This window comes from Mus caroli, chromosome 6, assembly GCF_900094665.2.
Source record: "Mus caroli chromosome 6, CAROLI_EIJ_v1.1, whole genome shotgun sequence".
NCBI lineage: Eukaryota > Metazoa > Chordata > Mammalia > Rodentia > Muridae > Mus > Mus caroli.
Window position 1 is genome coordinate 121,676,776 of NC_034575.1, and position 18,756 is coordinate 121,695,531.

The following is an 18,756-nucleotide window of genomic DNA, read 5'->3' on the forward strand; positions in this document are numbered from 1 at the left end:
GGAGCTGCTTACAAGTTATGTGGTGAGGAATTACTTATAGGAACAGGAGTGAGCCAAAGGCACTTACATGACCACAAAGGCCACCCAAACATAGCTGATGACTCATGGAAGCTATAGCCCTAGAGCTCCCTGCACAGCATGCCAGAAGTCTCTTCTGCTCTCTTTCCAGGAATTATTAATGCACATATATTTTATGTATGACACATATAAATACAATATGTGCATATGTATATGTGTGTGAGTGCACATGTGTGTGTGTGTGTGTGTGTGTATATATATATATATATGTATATATATATACATATATATATATATGTATATATATATATATATACATATATATATATATATATGTATATATGTGTGTGTAACCTCTAGGAAGGGCTTGTATGTTTCAGGAACTTCCTGAGAAGGAATTCAAGGAAGTTGCTACCCAACAGTTCTCACAGTGTCTTTACAGTTTCTAATTGGTCATTTCTTTGACTTAACTTATGGCACTGCTGAAGAAGTTTAGAAATCTGAATGGACAAAGCACTTCCTATGTATATCTGTCTATGTGCATGTGTGCACATCCACCTGCCACAGANCTTACCCTGTACTACAGATGTAAGGATTTGCATGATAGTAAAACAAATGCTCTTAATGTATGGTGGGCCTGTAGCTCAATAAACTCATTAGTTGTTGAAAATACCAAGAGTTGAAAGGGAATTTAATATCCCCCATGTAAGGGACATCAAACAAAGCACGCTATACAGATACAGTGTCAGTTGGTTCCCCTCAGGATTATGTGACTGACGGGAAGTTGCGACTTGCACTCACTGCCCACCATCCTATGATAATAGCTGACTAACGGTTCTTTTCTCCCTCCAATTAAACAATTAAAAGACAGAGAAATAGCTAAGAGAAAGTGAAGAGAGGTTTATTGGTGAGTGTTAGATTCCTTGGGAAGAGATGGAGCCCTGGAGCAAGTAGTTTAAGGGGAATCTGGNTTTTTCTTACCAGTGATGTCTTTTCTGTCATCTGTTAGTCCCAGGCTATTTTCTGACACTGGATTCGGGTCTACAAATTTGGAAACAGCTACTGATGGGATCCCCGTCTGGGTGCAGGGGTACAGAACCAGCCAGGAGAGAGTCCTCTCTTGTACCACAGATTTGGGAGCACGTGCTGGTTTGTTGGGGTAGGGTTGATCCCAAGCCCCATTGTCTTAGTGTGGAAGTGGGAAAGGAGAAGCAGCCTGGAGGTGAAGACAAACAGCCTGCTTTGGGAAAAGTAGAAACTTACTGCCAGATAAAGGAAGGTGGCCCTTCTCTCTGTTCTCCCTTCCATGAGCCCATTGCCTCCCTTACTGTAAATCCCTCATCCTGGAAAAGGACAGCATCCAAAGCAGCAGAATTTCTTCCGAGTATGGCTTTTACCAACTGTAAAGATCCAGTGTCACCAGCTGGACCGCCACAAATGGGGAGCACATGTATATCTAACTTCAAAACAGTGCCAATGGTATAGGCAACCTGAATTTCCCCATCTTATTTACTTACTTTACTTGTTTCTAGACAAAGAACCTTGTTGACCATTTTTTCCAAGCTTTATTTTTTAGTTTAATTAGGTGCAAAGAATAAATGGCATATAGTCAAAAATGGAGAAAACCTTGAAAGGGCTTAGGCTTAATCATATTAGAGATCTGCATTTTATTGCAGACATCTTGCAGTGGCAAAGATATTTGATAGTCAATTTAGAAGAAGAAAGGCTTACTCTGGCTTCCATTTTCTGCCCATTCTAGTGGGGAAGGCGTGGTGGATGGCCTGGGTAGGTGTATGTGGTGAGATTCCGTGTATCTTGATAGATCCGAATGCATGCTGAAACAGAAGGGAGGTGGGGGCCATAGCTCTCAGAGACCTGCCCCCGGCTACTTGCCTCCATCACCCATGCTGCTCATCCCGAAGGTTCTACAGATTTCCAAACACCACTATCAGCTGAGGCCATGTGTTTAATCACAGGAGCCTTAAGGGACATTTCAAACTCAAACCATAACAATTTACAAACAAAAATATTTTTAAATACAGTTATAATCTAAATTAGCTGGTCCCAGAAGCCTTTTCAAGTTCTGTAAGAGTTGACAAATGCTCAGTCGATAAAAGTGCTTGCTGTGCAATTAGGAGAAGCTGAATCCAAGCCCCTAACACCCATGTAAAACAACAACAACAACAACAACAAAAACCCAAAACAACAAAAAACAGACGTGGCACATGTGCCTGTAATTCCAGACTTGGAAATGGAAACAAGTGGATACTAGAAGTCCCCGGTTACTGTTCCATTGTTAGGAGGAAACACCATGACTAAGGCAACCAATCAAAGGAAACATTCAATTTGGGGACTTGCTTACAGTTTCAGAGGGTTAGTCCTGACAATCATGGTGGGATAGTTAAAAAAAAGACAGGCGTGGTGCCCGATCAATAGCTGAGAGCTTTACATCCCAGTCTGGAGGCATCAGGGTGATGGGGGAGGCGAGGACTGATGCAGACTTTTAGAACTTCAAAGCTTATGCTCAATGATAAATTTCCTCCAACAAGACCATACCTCCTAATCCTTCCTAAACTGTTCCATTCCCTAGTGAGGTGACTAAGAATTCAATCCATGNACCTCTAAAGGCCACTATCACTGAAACTGTCACATCATGTTATCTGAAACAACAAGCTTCAAGTTCAGTAAGAAATCCTGTCTCAAGGGAGTAANTGGGAAAACATGATAGAGGAAGTCATCCGACATTCTCCTCTGGCTTGTACATGCATGCATATGGATGCATGTACACACACACAATTTTTAACCAAAAGAGGGGTCTGAAGAGGTGGTTCCACACAGTTAAAACCACTTGCTGCTCTTCCAGAGGACCTAAGTTTGCTTCTGGGCACTCATGTCAGATGCTCACAACATTCCATAACTCCTGCATCTTCCAGGGACAAAAATATCTGATAGTCAATTTAGAAGAAGAAAGACTTACTCTGGCTTCATTTTCTGCCCATCCTGGTGGGAAAGGCATGGTAGATGGCCTGGATAGGTGTATGTGGTAAGATTTCTCATATCTTGATATTATGAGGATCCCATGCCCTCTTCTGATATATGTAGGCATCTGTACACACACACACACACACACACACACACACACTAAATTCTTTTTCTGAGAAGTTGATTCAGTTCAGTTTGCCTCATTTTTTAAAAATTCCATTTAAATTCCCCACCAGATCTAGGCCTTTACCATCAGTCTCTCCAGAAGCTTGTGGATTAACTGTGGACTGAGTTGCTACAGCTGGCACTGTCACACTGTGTGCACTGAGATGGCTCGAGACTACTACATCTCTTTGCAGTTTCATTGTCTAGGTGTGCCAAGCCTTGCTGACAGCATAGGAGTGGTAAGGTCTCTGCTCCTTGCTTGGGTCATATCTCCCCATAGAGTTTGACCCTCGATTCTTTAGAAGTCTCTTTCCTCTACTATAGTCATTCTATGAACCACCTTCTTTGTACGAGCAGTCCCTTTCCCAAGAACGCCCTCTACATACAGCCTGGGGAGCCTTCCCAGGTTCCTGCCATTGCCTTCATCTTGTCAGAGCAGAAGGTGTGCAGGAAGCACAACCCTGTAATCCTATTTGGGAGGCTGAGGCAGGAGGATCATGAGTTCAAGAACAATTTAATGATACATTCTTTCAAGACAAAAAGGAAAAGGAAAGAAAAAGAAGCATTGAGGCTGTGGCTCAATGATTAAGCACTTCCTGGAATACAAGTTGCCCTAGATCTGATATTTAGGACCAGGACAGCAGGAAGTTCCGAACTGGGGTGTGGCTCTCTGCAGTTGTCTAGTTCTCCTATATGTCTGAAGAATTCTACCCCTTCATAATTACAGCCCACTCAGGGTTGGTCTGGTGACATCACGCTCCCTTCATGCCTCTTCATTGCCAATAACATCTTTATTAAAACCATGACCTTTGACCCAAATGAGTCAAATCCCGGTTCTGGCTGGGTGGGAGTCATCACAACATCCAATTAAGCAAGGGGGCTTCTGGGATGTGACATCCCTTGCTCTGAGTCTCCTTGCTCTACCACGTATTATATCACATATGTTATCACCTATTATACAACATAGATTAGACAGCAGCCTCTCCTTTCCATAGTAAAAACGGGTGGCCTAACAGGAAAGTCCCACCACTCCGTGGAACTCTCGAGGTGGCTGAACATTTTGAGGATGACATTCTCCTTCACAGGACCTTGGGTGAGAGGCTGCCACTGTCAGAGTTCCCTGAACTTCACGCAGAAGGGAATGCCCTTTGAGGCATTCCCAGCTCCCTTAGCCAATCTGATGGCCGCCTAATTGCCCAGCTGGTGGCTTCCAGGAAGGGACTTGTGCACCCCAGGAATAGGTTGAGAAAGGCTTCTGGACCCTCAGTGCCAGGGCTGACCCAGCTAAAGCATAGGGAGACATGGTCCTGGTTTGCTTTGGTGCCATCTTGATGGCTCTGTTGGCCGGGCTCCTGGGGAGACCCGTTACTAGAAGCAGCTTTCCCAAGATTGTGTGCCAGGCATCTTCTTGCGAACTGATGTTTCCATATGATCAGCAGGGAGCTCTGGGGATGTTTAGTCCTAAGTTGGCCTCCTGGGACTAACTCAGGCTTTCACACTAATTATCTTCCAAGGCAGCTTGCAGCTGGGATATTAGCACTCATGTGTTTTAGTGACACAATGCAGCAGAGGTTTGACACTTAACAAAAGCGGGTGGGTAGGCAAATCCATCGTATGGAAATGCTGTCAGAGTGTCCCTTCCTAGTTCTAGATGAAGTCCTAGAGGAATGCCTTCCATGGGTTGGGAACAGGTGAAACCTTCAGACAATCTCTAATGCACTTGGCTCTCTCAGGCAGGTGGGATCATGGCCAGCCTTCTTCCTCATCCTGTCAACATTGGATGCTCCTTAAAAGCCCCATTGCAACAGGATCTAAAGGCACTTTATTTGGACTGTTTCTCCTGAGGCCCAATTCAGACCACAGTAGATGTCTCAGTGTGCCCAGTGGCCTGACACACAGATAGCTGTGGGCACCCTTACACGTTTTCCCACCCATGTGGACCCTGAGAATGGGTTTCATAATTTCCAGCACATAGCAGTCTCACNGTCTCTGTAGTAGGCAGGCGAAGCTCCCTGTGCTGGCTTCTGAAAGACCCAAAAGCCCAACCACAGTCCTCAGCATTGTCTCCCCACCCAGCACCCGCAGCCCCATGGTCCCACTCCCTTTCTCTGCTTTCTTTCCTGAGGCCCTGCCTACCTAGAAGTCTTACTCAAATGTCACCTTGGCCGCACGGCTTCCCGAGGCAGGAAGCCCAAGTGATTTAGTGGCCTATGAAGTAGATTTGGACTGTTTATTGAAAATGCCCATTATTTATGGTAGCGCACAGCCCTAAAAGCCTAGCGCAGGCTGCTTTAAAAAATAAAACCAATAAATAATCGCCAAGCCCGGGATTTGTCACTGTGGAGGGAGAAAGCCACTCATTCCTCGTTGGAGTCAAGAGATCCGAAAACACCAGATTCCTCTTTTTATTTTTATTTTTTTTCTCAGAGAACACAGAGGAAATTCCTGTAGGGACCGGGAGATCTGAGCACAGTCAGTTCAAAGGGGATTATAAAAGGAAATGAAAGACACGTGTCGCCCCTTACCTCATCCTAATCCTCCTCTCACAGAGTCACAAGATAAGCATTCCAAATTCTCAGACCCTCAGGTCTCATTACTTATTTTTAGGTGACATTTGTTTTAATTTTCTTACCCAAAAACTATTTCAAAGAGAGGAGTTGAGGGCAGGTTACTTTTGAATTGAATGTGGCAGACACTCCGGGCAGAGGATCAAGTTCGTTCTCTCTCTCTCTCTCTCTCTCTCTCTCTCTCTCTCTCTCTCTCTCTTTATTCCTTCCTTCCTTTCTAAAGATAAAAATCAATTGTAAGATGTTTTCTTCCTTTTCTTCCCCTCCTTGCCCTTTCTCTCCTTTCTCCCCTCCATGTTTCTCCTCTTCCTGCCCCCTTCTCTTCCCCCCTTCTCTCCACCCATTTCCCCACCGCTATTTGTGCCTTACCTCAGTCTCTTTCCATTTGAACGCTGGATACAACCAGACACTGCAGACAGTCTTTATATATTTCTCTATGCCCAACTTCAAGCAGGACTTCCTTATCTGGCACATCAGCCTGAGTGCAAATCTAAGCTTCTCCTTCCCGACCTCTGTCTCTGACTCTTTGTCTCTGTCTCTCTGTCTCTGTCTCTTTGTCTCTCTGTCTCTCTGTCTCTCTGTCTCTCTGTCTTTCTCTCTCTCTGTGTGTGTGTGTGTGTAAAAGTAGGTATACATATGTAAGCATGGTATGGGGGACAGAGGTTGTGGATGTCAGATATATTTCTCGATTATTTCCCACCCTGTATTTTGAGATAAGCTCTCACTGACTCTGCAGCTCTCTGATTTGCNAGACTGGCTTGCCAGCAACCTCCTCCAATTCACTTGTCTGCACTAGGGTTATGGAATCGTGGCACAAAACTCAGCTTTTTGGCACGGGTGCTGAGGATCCAAACTCAGCCAGGACAGAGACTGATAGACAAGAGGGGGCCTGAGTGGGGCATCCTTCAAAGACATCCCTCCAGTGACTTCTTCCAACTAGGCCCACCCCATAACAGCCCATTCAGTATGAACAGGTTGGGTTCATACCTAAGCTGGAGCATCGAGCCTTCCCAGGACCAAGGAACTCCCCTCCCATTGATGCCAGATAAGTCCATCCTCTGCTACCTAGGAAGCTGGAGCCATGGGTTCCTCCATGTGTACTCTTTGGTTGGTGGAGTAGTCCCTGGGAGCTTTGGGGGGTTCTGGTTGGTTAATATTGTTGTTCTCCCTAAGGGGTTGCAAATCCCTTCAGCTCCTTTAGTTCTTCCCCTAACTCCTCCATTGCAGTTCCCATGGCTGTGTTGGCTTGGTTGGCTGTGTGCACTCGCATCTGTATTGGTCAGGCTCTGGCAGAGCCTCTTGGGGACAGCTATACTAGGCTCCTGTCAGCAAGTACATCTTGGCATCAACAATAGTTTTGAAAAGGTATAAATATGGGTAGTTAATATAGGAAGATATTAAGTTCATATAANAAAATAGAAAAAAGGGTGCCAACTGGAGACATCTGGAAAANTTTCTGGGAGGAGATTTAGCTCGAATGTTAAAGAATGCAAGGAGATGTACATGAGCAGAGAGGTCANGGAAAGGCAGGCCGGAGGGGAGAGCAGATCTTAGTTCAGCTTTCCTTTGCAGGGTGTACATATGCAAATGGGATGCATCCTGTGTGTGGACCTGGCACTATTCCCCGGGCTCAGCCCACTTTTATACTTACATTTCTACATGATGCAAAGTTAGTCCTGACCCTTACGAGTATGGCCATGTGTTATGATTCTAATATTTGTGCCCTAACCCCTCAAATTTATCTGCAGAAATCCTATCTTAGGGCTTCTATTGCTGTGATAAGACACCATGACCAAAAATAAGTTGTGGAGGAAAGGGCTTATTTGGATTACATTTCCATATCATTGTTCATCAGCAAAGGAAGTAAGAACAGGAACTCAAGCAGGGCAGGTACCTGGAGGCAGGAGCTGATGCAGAGGCCACAGAGGATGGCTGCTTACTGGCTTGTTCATTGTGTCTTGCTCATTCTGGCTTCTTATAGAACCCAGGACCACCAGCCCAGGGATGGTACCACCCACATGGGCTAGGCCCTTCCTAGTCAATTACTAGTTGAGAAAATTCCTTATAGACTGCCCTACAACTTGATCTTAGCGAAACATTTGCTTAATGGAGATTCCTTCCTCTTAGATGAATTTGTCCTGTATTAAGTTGACATAAAACGATCCAGCAACAAATCCTAAATCAATGAGGTAACACTGTTATGAGGTGGGACATTTGGGAAGAGGTGACTTAGGTCATGAAGCAGTGGCTTAATAAGTGAATTTAGAAAAGAGGCCCCAGGAGCTGACTACTTCTCACCACAGTGGGGCAAAACCATGCGGTGCCTTCTGTGGAGCAGGCCCTTCTGGGAGAAGATCGAGCCTGAGTGTTGAAGAATGCAGGGACTCACAGACGAGGAGACGGTCATGGATGGGGACTGAGTTGGCCTTGATCTCATCTTTCCAGTTTCCAGAATTTTCTGAAATAAGCTTCCGGTGTTTTATAATCTATCTAGTTGGTGATATTTTATTCAATAGTACACATGGATTAACAATACCCTGTTCCCTTTGTCACCAAGTCATTCATCTGCCGCAGTCTATGGGATCTCCATCAAAGCATGCCACACTCTACTCACCTGAGTCTTTCAGCATTCTTAACGTTCTGAGGGAACCAGAGAGCTTTTGGCCCAATCTTCCCAGCCCTGCTGAAGATATTGACCAATTTCTCTGCTGGGACATGACTGAATACACTGAGGCTGTGACATATGGGTTTGAGGCATGGGCTCAGCCATGTTTCTCTCTATACCTTTTCTAGTAGCCTTTCATCATTTGAGTGGACAATCAGGAGGCCTCTCAGCCTCTCCCAAGACTTACAGATAAATGCCTTGGTGGTAAAATTGGAGGAGAAGATAAAGAAAACANTTCAGATGCCCTATCAGTTTTGTTTTAGTACAATTTTATGGAAATTATATACATGAAGGCTGGCTAACTTCCCCTGGACCAAGAAAGTGTGGGGGCCAGAGGCTCTCCCTGCTCAAGCTCCTCTCTGTGGACACAGAATGATTGCACTGATTAGGAGGTCAGGAACAGCAGTAGGAAGAGCAGGGGGAAGATCTTATGTAACCTCAGATTACCTAGCAAACTGTTCGGCATCTCCCATATGAATCCATCCAGTTCTCATATGCTACAGGCCACTTGATTTCTGCTCCAGAGTTGTAACATGAGAGGCAGTGACTCATGCCAAGGTCAAAACTCTTACCTCTGGGCTGGAGAGATGGCTTGACTCACCTATTAAGAGCACATGTTCTTGCAGACAACTGGAGTTTGGTTTCCAGCACCTATATCACATGGTTTACAAACTCTTGTACCTGCAGCTCCAAGAGACGTAATGCTCTCTGAATGTATGTGTATTCACAGATGCGCACATGTGCACACACACACATACACACACACACACACACACACACACGCTTAAAAACAAAGGAAAAGAAAAGCCCTTCTCATTTCATTCTAGTCGGCTTTGCTCTTTCCTTGCAGAGGTTCCGAAAACAGAACAGACTTTTGAAGAACGGTTGATCCTCAAAGCTTTCTTGCTCAAGTTTGTCAATGCCTACTCCCCCATCTTCTATGTGGCCTTTTTCAAGGGGAGGTGAGTATAACAGTAGCNCCTGTAGCAATCGACACAATTCACTACTACTAGGACAAGTAGGGTCACTCTGTCCCCATTGTTAGTTCCCACCCGCATCCTCTTTTTTTTCCTCGGCTGGGATGAACTCTTTCCCACCTGGTTACCCTTGAAGACATGGATTTTCATCGTTAGAATAAAATATCAATGGCAACTACACGAGACTTTGAGCAAGACCATGAAGGGAGAATCTTAGAAGAGTTAGTGCCCTTGACAATGAAGCAGAAGAGGACTATGTGTCTGGCCAGAGGCCCCACGATTGCATGGTACAGTTTGGTGCTGACTATGTGGATTTGATACAGGCTTCACAGATGGGAGTCACAAGACTGCTCTCACTTCCTACCCCAGCCAGATGCTCTGGGCCACTCAGGACATTTGCTGGTCCAACCCTCTGGCTATGAATTCCAGAATTCCCACTGCCTCCTCTAATTCTATAATTCCCTAGAATAACTCACAGAATTTGCAAATGCGAAATACTCATGCTCACAGTCTTATTGTGGTTTAAAGGAGGAGGAATCAAAAACAGCAAACAGGAGTGGCTCACAGATGATGTCCCAGAGGGCCCTGATACTGAAGCTCCCATGTGCTAGGGACTCCTTACCCTCCTGGAACATCCATGTGCTTCAACCAAGCTCACCCACAACCTCTTTCCTTAGGCATATTTTATTAAATCCTGAGATTAAGCTCAGACTCCTGTCTCCTCCCCCCACTGAAGTCAACAGAATACTGTCCAATGGCTCAGAGTCCTGGCATCTCCTGTCCTCCTTCTGCATAATCTCACTAGTATATATGAAGGCAATAGTTCCCAGAGCCCACAAAAATAACAAAGATGTCCCTATCACTATGGAAATTCTACGAATGAGAAGGGAATAGGGTTGGGAGGCCCTTTCAGTTTGACATTGATTTGTTTTCTTGAAACAGAGCATCACCATGAAATCTNTGCTATCCTCAAGCTTGTTATATAGCTCAGGCTTAACTTCAGTTTATGATCTGCTGGCCTCTGCCTCCCAAGTACTAGGATCACAAGTGCCGCCACATACACTCAGTTAAAATTCTTTATTATAAAATAGATTTGGATGTAAAACTTCTTCTAAAAACTTGTGTGTGTGTGTGTGTGTGTGTGTGTGTGTGTGTGTGTGTGTGTGTGTACATGTGACAGATCAGGCCAGTTGGCTACCAAGGAAATTTCCTATCAGACTGGAAGCAACCATTATCAAGTTGCTTCCTTAGGACTAAAGGCTTATGCAGTACCACAAAGAATGTTCATGATTCACACGTGAATTTTTTAAAGATGTGTTTGTAACCCCAAAACATGAACCCCTTCAAAGACCTCTGCTTTTAGCTCTTATGACATTATAGAAGCAAAGATACTGCACAAATTAATGAATATATACCTTCCTGGTATTTCTATCTAGATTTCATAGCCAAGGCAAATTGCATACACAAGGCATTGCAGACAAAATGTTCTGATGCTTGGATTTGTGATACACTGGACAGGGTAGTCTTGGCAACAGTGCTACTCTAATCTGTGATTAATGACACAGTAAGAGATATAGGAAAAGGATGGGTGGGCTGGGCATGACATGCGTCACTACAGGACCTACCTTGCACATGCAAAGCTCTAGGTTCAAAACCTTGCATGGAGAAGAAAGAAGGGAAAGGAGGAGAAGGGGAGGGAGGAGGAAGAAAAGGCTCTGTNATCATCAGCAAAACAAGAAGACTTCACAGAAAAAGATCTCAGTGGTATTGAATGGATGAGTAGAAATTGATTGAACTTGAATGGATGCATAGATAATGGACCAGCTGTGCACATTTCAAGGAAGTGGGACCTTGTGATCACCTGCCTGGCTCTGTGATTGGCTTTTTCCTCACCTTCTGCCACCTTCCCTCTCTCTTTGTCCCTCAATAAAATACATTCAATTCAGAAGAGGAGTGGAGCAGGCTGAGTCCCTTCTTAGACCATTTGCAGTAAAAAGGCAAGATGGCTCTTTTTCTGAAGGAAGGGTGCCTACACCATTGGTCAGACTTACCCTCAGTTTCCTGGCAAGTCATAAATCCTTACCAAAGAAAGAGCTGCAATCCAGATGCAGTCCTTGACACCAGTAGAGGGAAAAAGGCACCCGGAAGTCACACACACACACACTCACTCACTCATCAGCATCCCAGCCCCTCACCACACTCAGCTTCATCCCTTTTTTCAGCTCNTTCCCTATGCCCAGATATGCGGCTGCTAAAGAACTGAACCATAAATATTATAGACATTGATAATAATTCGGATAATGGGTGTGAACTGTACTTGTGTGACTTGGGACCTCCCTAGCCAGTTCATTCCATGAGGACTGAGTGACAGCTGTTTCACATGGAGTGTGGGGTTAATGCCCCAGTGGCCCTGCTTCCTCTGACTCTTCATGTACATTTTTCTTTCAGGTTTGTGGGCAGACCTGGAAGCTATGTCTACGTGTTCGACGGTTACCGCATGGAAGAGGCAAGTACAGTCCCTGGTGTTGATGCTTGGCTAGCAGTTAGTAGGTCTCCCTCACCCCAGTCCCCTTTCTTTTCTCATCACAGTCGTAGTCATTTCTCCAGAGTNTTCTGTGGGGTCTGACTGCTCCTGTCTCTCCTCTCCCTCTGCAGTGTGCTCCGGGAGGCTGTCTCATGGAGCTGTGCATCCAACTCAGCATCATCATGCTGGGCAAGCAGCTGATCCAGAACAATATCTTTGAGATTGGAGTCCCGTAAGTGATGATCAGTTTCTCTGTCTCTTCTGGACAGGCCAGGTTCTCAGCACAGTCTTCACAGCCCCGCCCCTTTCCATGTGATGCCACTGTCCACTCCCCTTCCTATGGCCAGCAACTGTCTTCTACTTACTTATTTCCCCATCTGGGCTGAGATGTTGTAGCTCAGAAAGATCTACCACTTGCTGCAATATACATAAAAATAAAGGGCAGAACTAAGGGATAACTTGGACCCCAGAGTGCATACACTTTTTGATGTGTTTGTTCTCCCATTAGGTAAGTAGGGAGGAACAGCTAGGGTGGGAAGATGAGTCAGAGAGTCTGATGCAGTCCTTTAATAAACTCTGACAACTGAATGTGGAATGCAGGGTCTTAGGAGGTGAGGCATGGATACCTGGCAAAACCCCAGGCTTTATGCACATTTTATAGATTGAAATGGTCATGAAACTGAATTCTTACCAGCAGCTACCAAAATGGGAACAAAGCAAAACAAGCAAGCAAGGAAAAAATTAATCAAATTAGGCATCCAAAAACATATTATATCTTCTGTCTTTCCCTTCTAGCCCTTTGGGTTTTTTCCCTTTGTTTTGTATTGTATGTATGTATGTATATCTGTGTGTAAGTATGTATGTATGTATGTATGTATGTATTTGTGACATATATGTATATATGTGTGTATATGTATGTATGTTGTGTGTTTGTATATGCAGTTGTACATGTGTGTGAATGCATGTGGGATATACATATATGTGGGTGCATGTGAAGGTATACCAGTATGGGAGTGTATCTGGAGGCCAGGGGAAATCTTTCTCTCCACTTTGATTTTTTGAGACAGGGTCTCTCACTGGTCTGGAACTTCCCAAACAGGCAAGAATGACTTGCTGGCAAGTGCTAGGAATCTGCCTGTGTCTTCTTCCCCAAGTGCTGTTATTAGAAGCTACTCAACTTGCTTTGGATGTCAGATCTGGGATTTGAACTCTGGTGTTCATGCTTTATNAGCTGAGCTTTTACCTCTTTTTTTAGTTGTTTGTGATTTTTTAAAAAGAGGAATCCACTTTGGGGCTATTTTTAGCTGGCCCCGTGTCACAGAGCTAAGGAGTACCAGAGGTGGCGGGGATAAGTCTAATAACTGGGCTAGATCTCTTGAACACTTACAAGATTATCCATTCTCTTGTCAGACACCTTGCTCCTCACAGTCCTCACAGCTACAGTCCTCACAGGGGCANTTCAAGATCCTGTGAGTCTGTCTCCCCACTGGAATTTCATCATACACATTATGCCTCCAAGAAATCTTCCAGGAAAGAAAAGCTGGTTAATCTCTTTCTTTCCGACTGAATTTGCATATTTACTGCCCAAGATTCTTAATTGCAGCCCTTGGAACTCCTTCTGGCTAGTTTATGCAGCAAAGGAATCCATTTAAATATAAAGTGGCCCCTGGAATATTCTTTAAGATTTGGAGAATCAGATCCTGTGTGTCATGGCCAGGAATGACTTTATCCACACTTCACAAGACTTAAGGGAATGCCCCTGGTGCCACTTCTTGGCTCCCATGTCTTAGCTTTGGATAGGAAACATATTGAAATGGTTCTCATCTTCTTAGAGCTTAAATTTGGGTTTTTAAAAAATCTTCATATAACTGAGTGCTCTCTGTATAATACAAATGTCACCAGAAATTTGAACGAGAAGAGTCTGAGTGCCAAGCTTCAACACAGCAGGATTTCTTCCGTGTGTGCCTGGATCACCACTGCCTCTTAGAAGGCNATCTGTCATCGTTTTTAAGGGACCTCTTTTCTTCAGATACTTCCCAGGCACATTCACTGTGGCCTCAATCACCTCATAGCTGACCCAGAGTCTCCAAGATGGCAAGTCAAGGCTTTGAGACATGAAGAGAGATGCCAATGGCAAGAGCTAGACCATTTTTTCAAAAGTGTGACTGGTACTCAGTTCTGGGTTCATTGGATTGAATAGGCTTAGTAGAAAAAAGATACAGGCCAACCTCTTTCTCCAAGAAAATGTCACATCAAAGCCATCTGCTTCCATGAAATTAGGGTATCTGTCACTCTATAAAAAGTCCTCAGGTTGGGCTAGAGAGATGTCTCAGCAGTCAAGGGTACTAACTACTCTTNCAGAAGTCAGGAGTTCAATTCCCATCAACCACATAGTGACTCACAGCCATCTGTAATGGGATCTGATGCCCACTCCTGTCAGGCAAGCACACATGAAAATAGAGCACTTGTGTGTATAAATTTCACAGATTAAAAAAAAAATCTTTAGGAAGGAAGGAAGGAAGGAAGGAAGGAAGGAAGGAAGGAAGGAAGGAAGGAAGGAAGGAAGGAAGGGTTCCCTTGTAGGTAGGACCACATCTAGGCTGGTGGTCCTGAGTTCTATAAGAAAGCAGGCTGAGCAAGCCATGATGAGCAAGTCAGTAAATAACATCCCTCNGTGATCTCTGCATCAATTCCTGCCTCCAGATTTCTATCATGTTTGAGTTTCTGTCCTGACTTCCTTTGACAATGAACAGTGCTGTACAAGTGTAAGCTGGATAAGCCCTTTCCTCCCAACTTGCTTTTTGGTCATGGCATTCTTTTGCAACAATAGAAACTCTAACTAAGACAACCATTACACTCCATTCATTAGGTAGAACACTTAAAAATATTTTTCTGCTTACATACTGGGATAACCTAATGTGTGTTTTTTTTTATGTGCTTTTTCTTAAAGGAGGATTGGTGGGAATATCAGTGTCTGAATGTCCCATCCTACCTAAATAAGCTACTAATTATCAGTAAGACTGGTAACCTTGAGAAAATCAGATCCTGAAGATTCATTCTATCCCTATTTTCTGACTAGCAGTCATTCAGTGATAGTCAAATTAAAGATAGAGAAACAGATGTATTTTGTTCTGTAGGCACACAACATCTTAAAGACAGCATTTGTTATGGACCAACATCCAGAGTACAGACAGATGATGTTGAAGCCACATCTGGTTCTTTTGAAGCTATGCAACTAAGTTCTCTAGCAAAGCTGCCAAGGAAAGTCTTCATGTGCATCAAACATCTGGAGAAGACACCTGTTTTTGTAGGGCATTGCTGTTCTCTTCTGGTTGGAACTGTAGACAACTTATAGCCACATAATGCCCATGTTTGCATTTCTGAACATCTTATCTACCACATAGCACATTATTTCTGAATTCATAAACTTTTAAGAAGTTAAGAGAGACAATAGCTCAGGCATATGTGTGACAATGTGTTGGCATGTTCTCTGTCCATCAGCTCCATCAGCTTCCTGACAGATGAAAAACACACATGCTGGCTAGCCTTTAAAAATGAATTTTCTTGTTTATGTTTATTGCATATGTGTTTGAAAGTATGCTGCACTTTAATCAATGGCAACTGCATAATAATTAACAAAGTTACATGCAGCGATCTTACTCTAAGTCTTACTGCCTATGTCTCTGGATGAAAGTGGTGTCTTTATAGTCATCTATGAGGTAGCTACCTTGCAAGTCTCAGACCCNGTGAACTACTTCNCGCTGAATGAAGCTTGTCTCTGCATATTCCTCATGGAAGTCACTCTGCTTCAAACCATGCTTCTTCATTTTAGCTAGCGGCCAAGGTCTGAACTCAGGGTTCCATGGATGCTGGGCACATGCCCATTGAGCTACATCACAGCNCTCTCATTTTAGTTTCCAGTCTGATAGAGGAGATGTGTGGCCACATGGCATGGAGATGTAGGGAATTTCTAGCTTGTGGATCAGAGATTTGGTCACCATGCCCAAAGTTCTTGGTCATCCTGCAGGTTGTGTTTTGAGCTTGGTCAAATGAAATCATTATGTTTATAATGAATGAGTGCTATACTTAACCACTCAAGATCATACTTGATAAGACCAAAATCAGAAACCAAATACCTGGCAGTGTCCTAATGTCGGGCATAGCTGGGAGATAGGAAATAAGCAAATTTAAAAGGAATCTTTTCTAGTCAAAAGAAAAATGACAAAGGAAGGAAGAGTCATATGAATTAAAGGCTATACCTGATGATATTCAGTCCCTTCTGTGGAACAGAAGTACAAAGGCCAACCGATCTGGATTCCTTTCGAGGTTGTATGCTTATTGTGTGGAATGAAAATAGCTTGGGATAAATGCTCATCTACATAGAAAATATGGACATCAGAAGGAAGAGCCACTTTAGGAAGTGTCATGTACTTCCATGATTTTTTTAGCAAGTTCACAATTATCACCAACAGCACTCTGCTCAGAAACACTGCCTTTCTTCTCTATTTTTGGCCTGTGGGCTTTTGGTTCACAGGTCATCTGTTCCGTACTCTAGAGCCAATGTCCAAATTTGCCCATAGGAATTAAGTAAGTAAATCTGACAAGCCAGATTTAACTCTGGAAAACAGAAGCAAGTTGGGGAATTAAGTCAGTGATCGTGCTAAATAAGAATAATTGAGAAACCCCATAGTAGCAATAGAATAATGAGTGATTGTCTCTCTAGCTTAGCATCTGCTTCTAATATGAATTTTCTTTCTCTTTTCTAAAAAAAGATATATTTATTATTATATCTAGGTACACTGTAGCTGTCTTCACACACACCAGAAGAGGCTGTCAAGATTTCATTACAGATGGTTGTGANCCACGATGTGGTTTCTGGGATTTAAACTCAGGCCCTTCGGAAGAGCAGTCAGTGCTCTTTACCTCTGAGCCGTCTCTCCAGCCCCTAATATCAATTTTCTAACATTCTCACATTAAAGAAATATTGGCCTTTATTAGTGGGTAAGAGAGGTGACTATAATAACTTCTTTCTGCAGAGCTTAAGCATTCTCACTAGACTATATGTGCATGCATTGCAGAAANCAACAACACACTCATTGAATGGAAACATGTTTTCTTCCAATCCTTGCTTACTCATGATGAACTTTGAAGTTTCTTCCCATGTTTACTCATGCAGTCATTTCCATATTGGTTATTCCTAAGACTATACTCTTAATCTTAGTCTCTAATATTCTCAAAGATGGACAATGAACACCTAGGAGTGAATTACCAATGCTAACAATGTTATGAGACAGCCAAAACCTGAGCCATGATTAGCCAGTCAGTGGCATTACTTCTTAGCCACACCTCTCAGCCCAGGATCTGTATTCTCATTGTTAAGAAAGCACTGTAAGCACTGGAGAGTTGTCCACAGCATCCTAGAGTCATCCACAGCATCCTAGATACATCCACAGCATCTTAGAGTCAGCCACAGCATACTAGAATCAGCCACAGCATCCTAGAGTCAGCCACAGCATCCTAGAGTCAGCCACAGCATCCTAAAGTCAGTCACAGCATCCTAGCAGCAGTGTGGGCTTTCCTCCTTGACAGGAAATAATCAGAGACTGAATGAAAACAAAAAAAGGAGGTGTTGGGCTCTTCCCAAAGCCAAGTTAGAGATCATCTAAAGGCATCCCATGAAGTCTACCTGTGCACACAGATCAGATGCCTTGGATGCCACAAAGGAAGTTTTACTCTCTGTCCAGATNNCTTTACCAGGCAGTCTCTACCCCCACCTCCCTCGCCAGGCCTGGCTCAGAAACCCCAGAGTTTAGCAAAATGCTTCAAACAGAAGAACCAAGGCAGAGTGAGGAAGCCGACCTCAACAATAGACAAATTCTGCTTGTGCGGTCTGCCCTCAGATCCTGACATGGTCCTGACAGATGCTTTTAGTGAGAAGCCAGGTGGTCTTGTGCATCACTGCCTAGAGTGACACTCACAAACAATTGTTTCCATAAAAGCTTCATACATGGTGTCACAGCGTGACTCAGCCTTTGCTGTTTATCTGCTGTGTCTGTGTTGGGGTTTCCCTCACCTGAGATTGTCGCACCTTTCCAACAGGTGCCTGTGCAAAACAGAGTTTGGATCAAATGGTGTTGTACCCCTGAAATAGCACACCCATCCCAACTCTGACACAATTGCATTTTGAATTTCTATGTATACTGAAGCAAAAGGGCCTTTTATTGTCTGGATAGATGGAGAGAGAGAGAGAGAGAGAGAGAGAGAGAGCAAGAGTGAGTGTATGTGTGTGTTCTTTTGTGTGTGTGTAAAAAGAGAAATGCCAGTTTCTCCCCCTGCCTTGTTTTTGCTGATCTGGGATGTGTGTCTNACATAACACTGTACTCTGCTTTCCTTGATCTCTTATCCTTCTCTCCCTTTCCCTCCTCTCCTTTATTCCATCCCCATATTCCTTTTTTCCTTCTATCTTTCCATCCTTCCTCCCTTCCCTCCCTCCTCTGTCCTTCCTCCTTTCTTTCCTTCCTTAGACACAGAGTCTCACTGTACAACCCAGGCTAGCCTGGACTTTTCACACTCTTGCCTCAGTCTCCAGGTGTTGGGGTCATAGGTNCGTCCCTAAAAAGTGCCAGTGCTTCCACATGTTAGAGCCTCCCCTGGCCATAGCTGGGGATGGAAAGAATAGAGAATGAGTACTTCCACAGCGAATTTTCTCTCAACGATATTCTTGCTGAAGTGCTAGGTCATATTCCCAAGTAACTGTCATACATAAGCATAATAGAATTTATAAACTCTCCACTTTTCTTTCTTTCTTTCTTTCTTTCTTTCTTTCTTTCTTTCTTTCTTTCTTTCTTTCTTTCTTTC

At 43.8% G+C, this 18,756-nt stretch overlaps 1 protein-coding gene across 1 annotated transcript in view; it reads left to right on the forward strand.

Annotated features, from left to right (window-relative positions):
• Positions 1 to 18,756, forward strand: part of Ano2 (anoctamin 2) — a 322,617-nt gene that overhangs the window by 256,345 nt on the left and 47,516 nt on the right. The window contains exons 16-18 of the mRNA XM_021164190.2: positions 9,248 to 9,359; positions 11,823 to 11,880; positions 12,030 to 12,130. Coding sequence (XP_021019849.1) covers positions 9,248 to 9,359; positions 11,823 to 11,880; positions 12,030 to 12,130 — 271 coding nt within the window. The remainder of the gene's footprint in view (positions 1 to 9,247; positions 9,360 to 11,822; positions 11,881 to 12,029; positions 12,131 to 18,756) is intronic.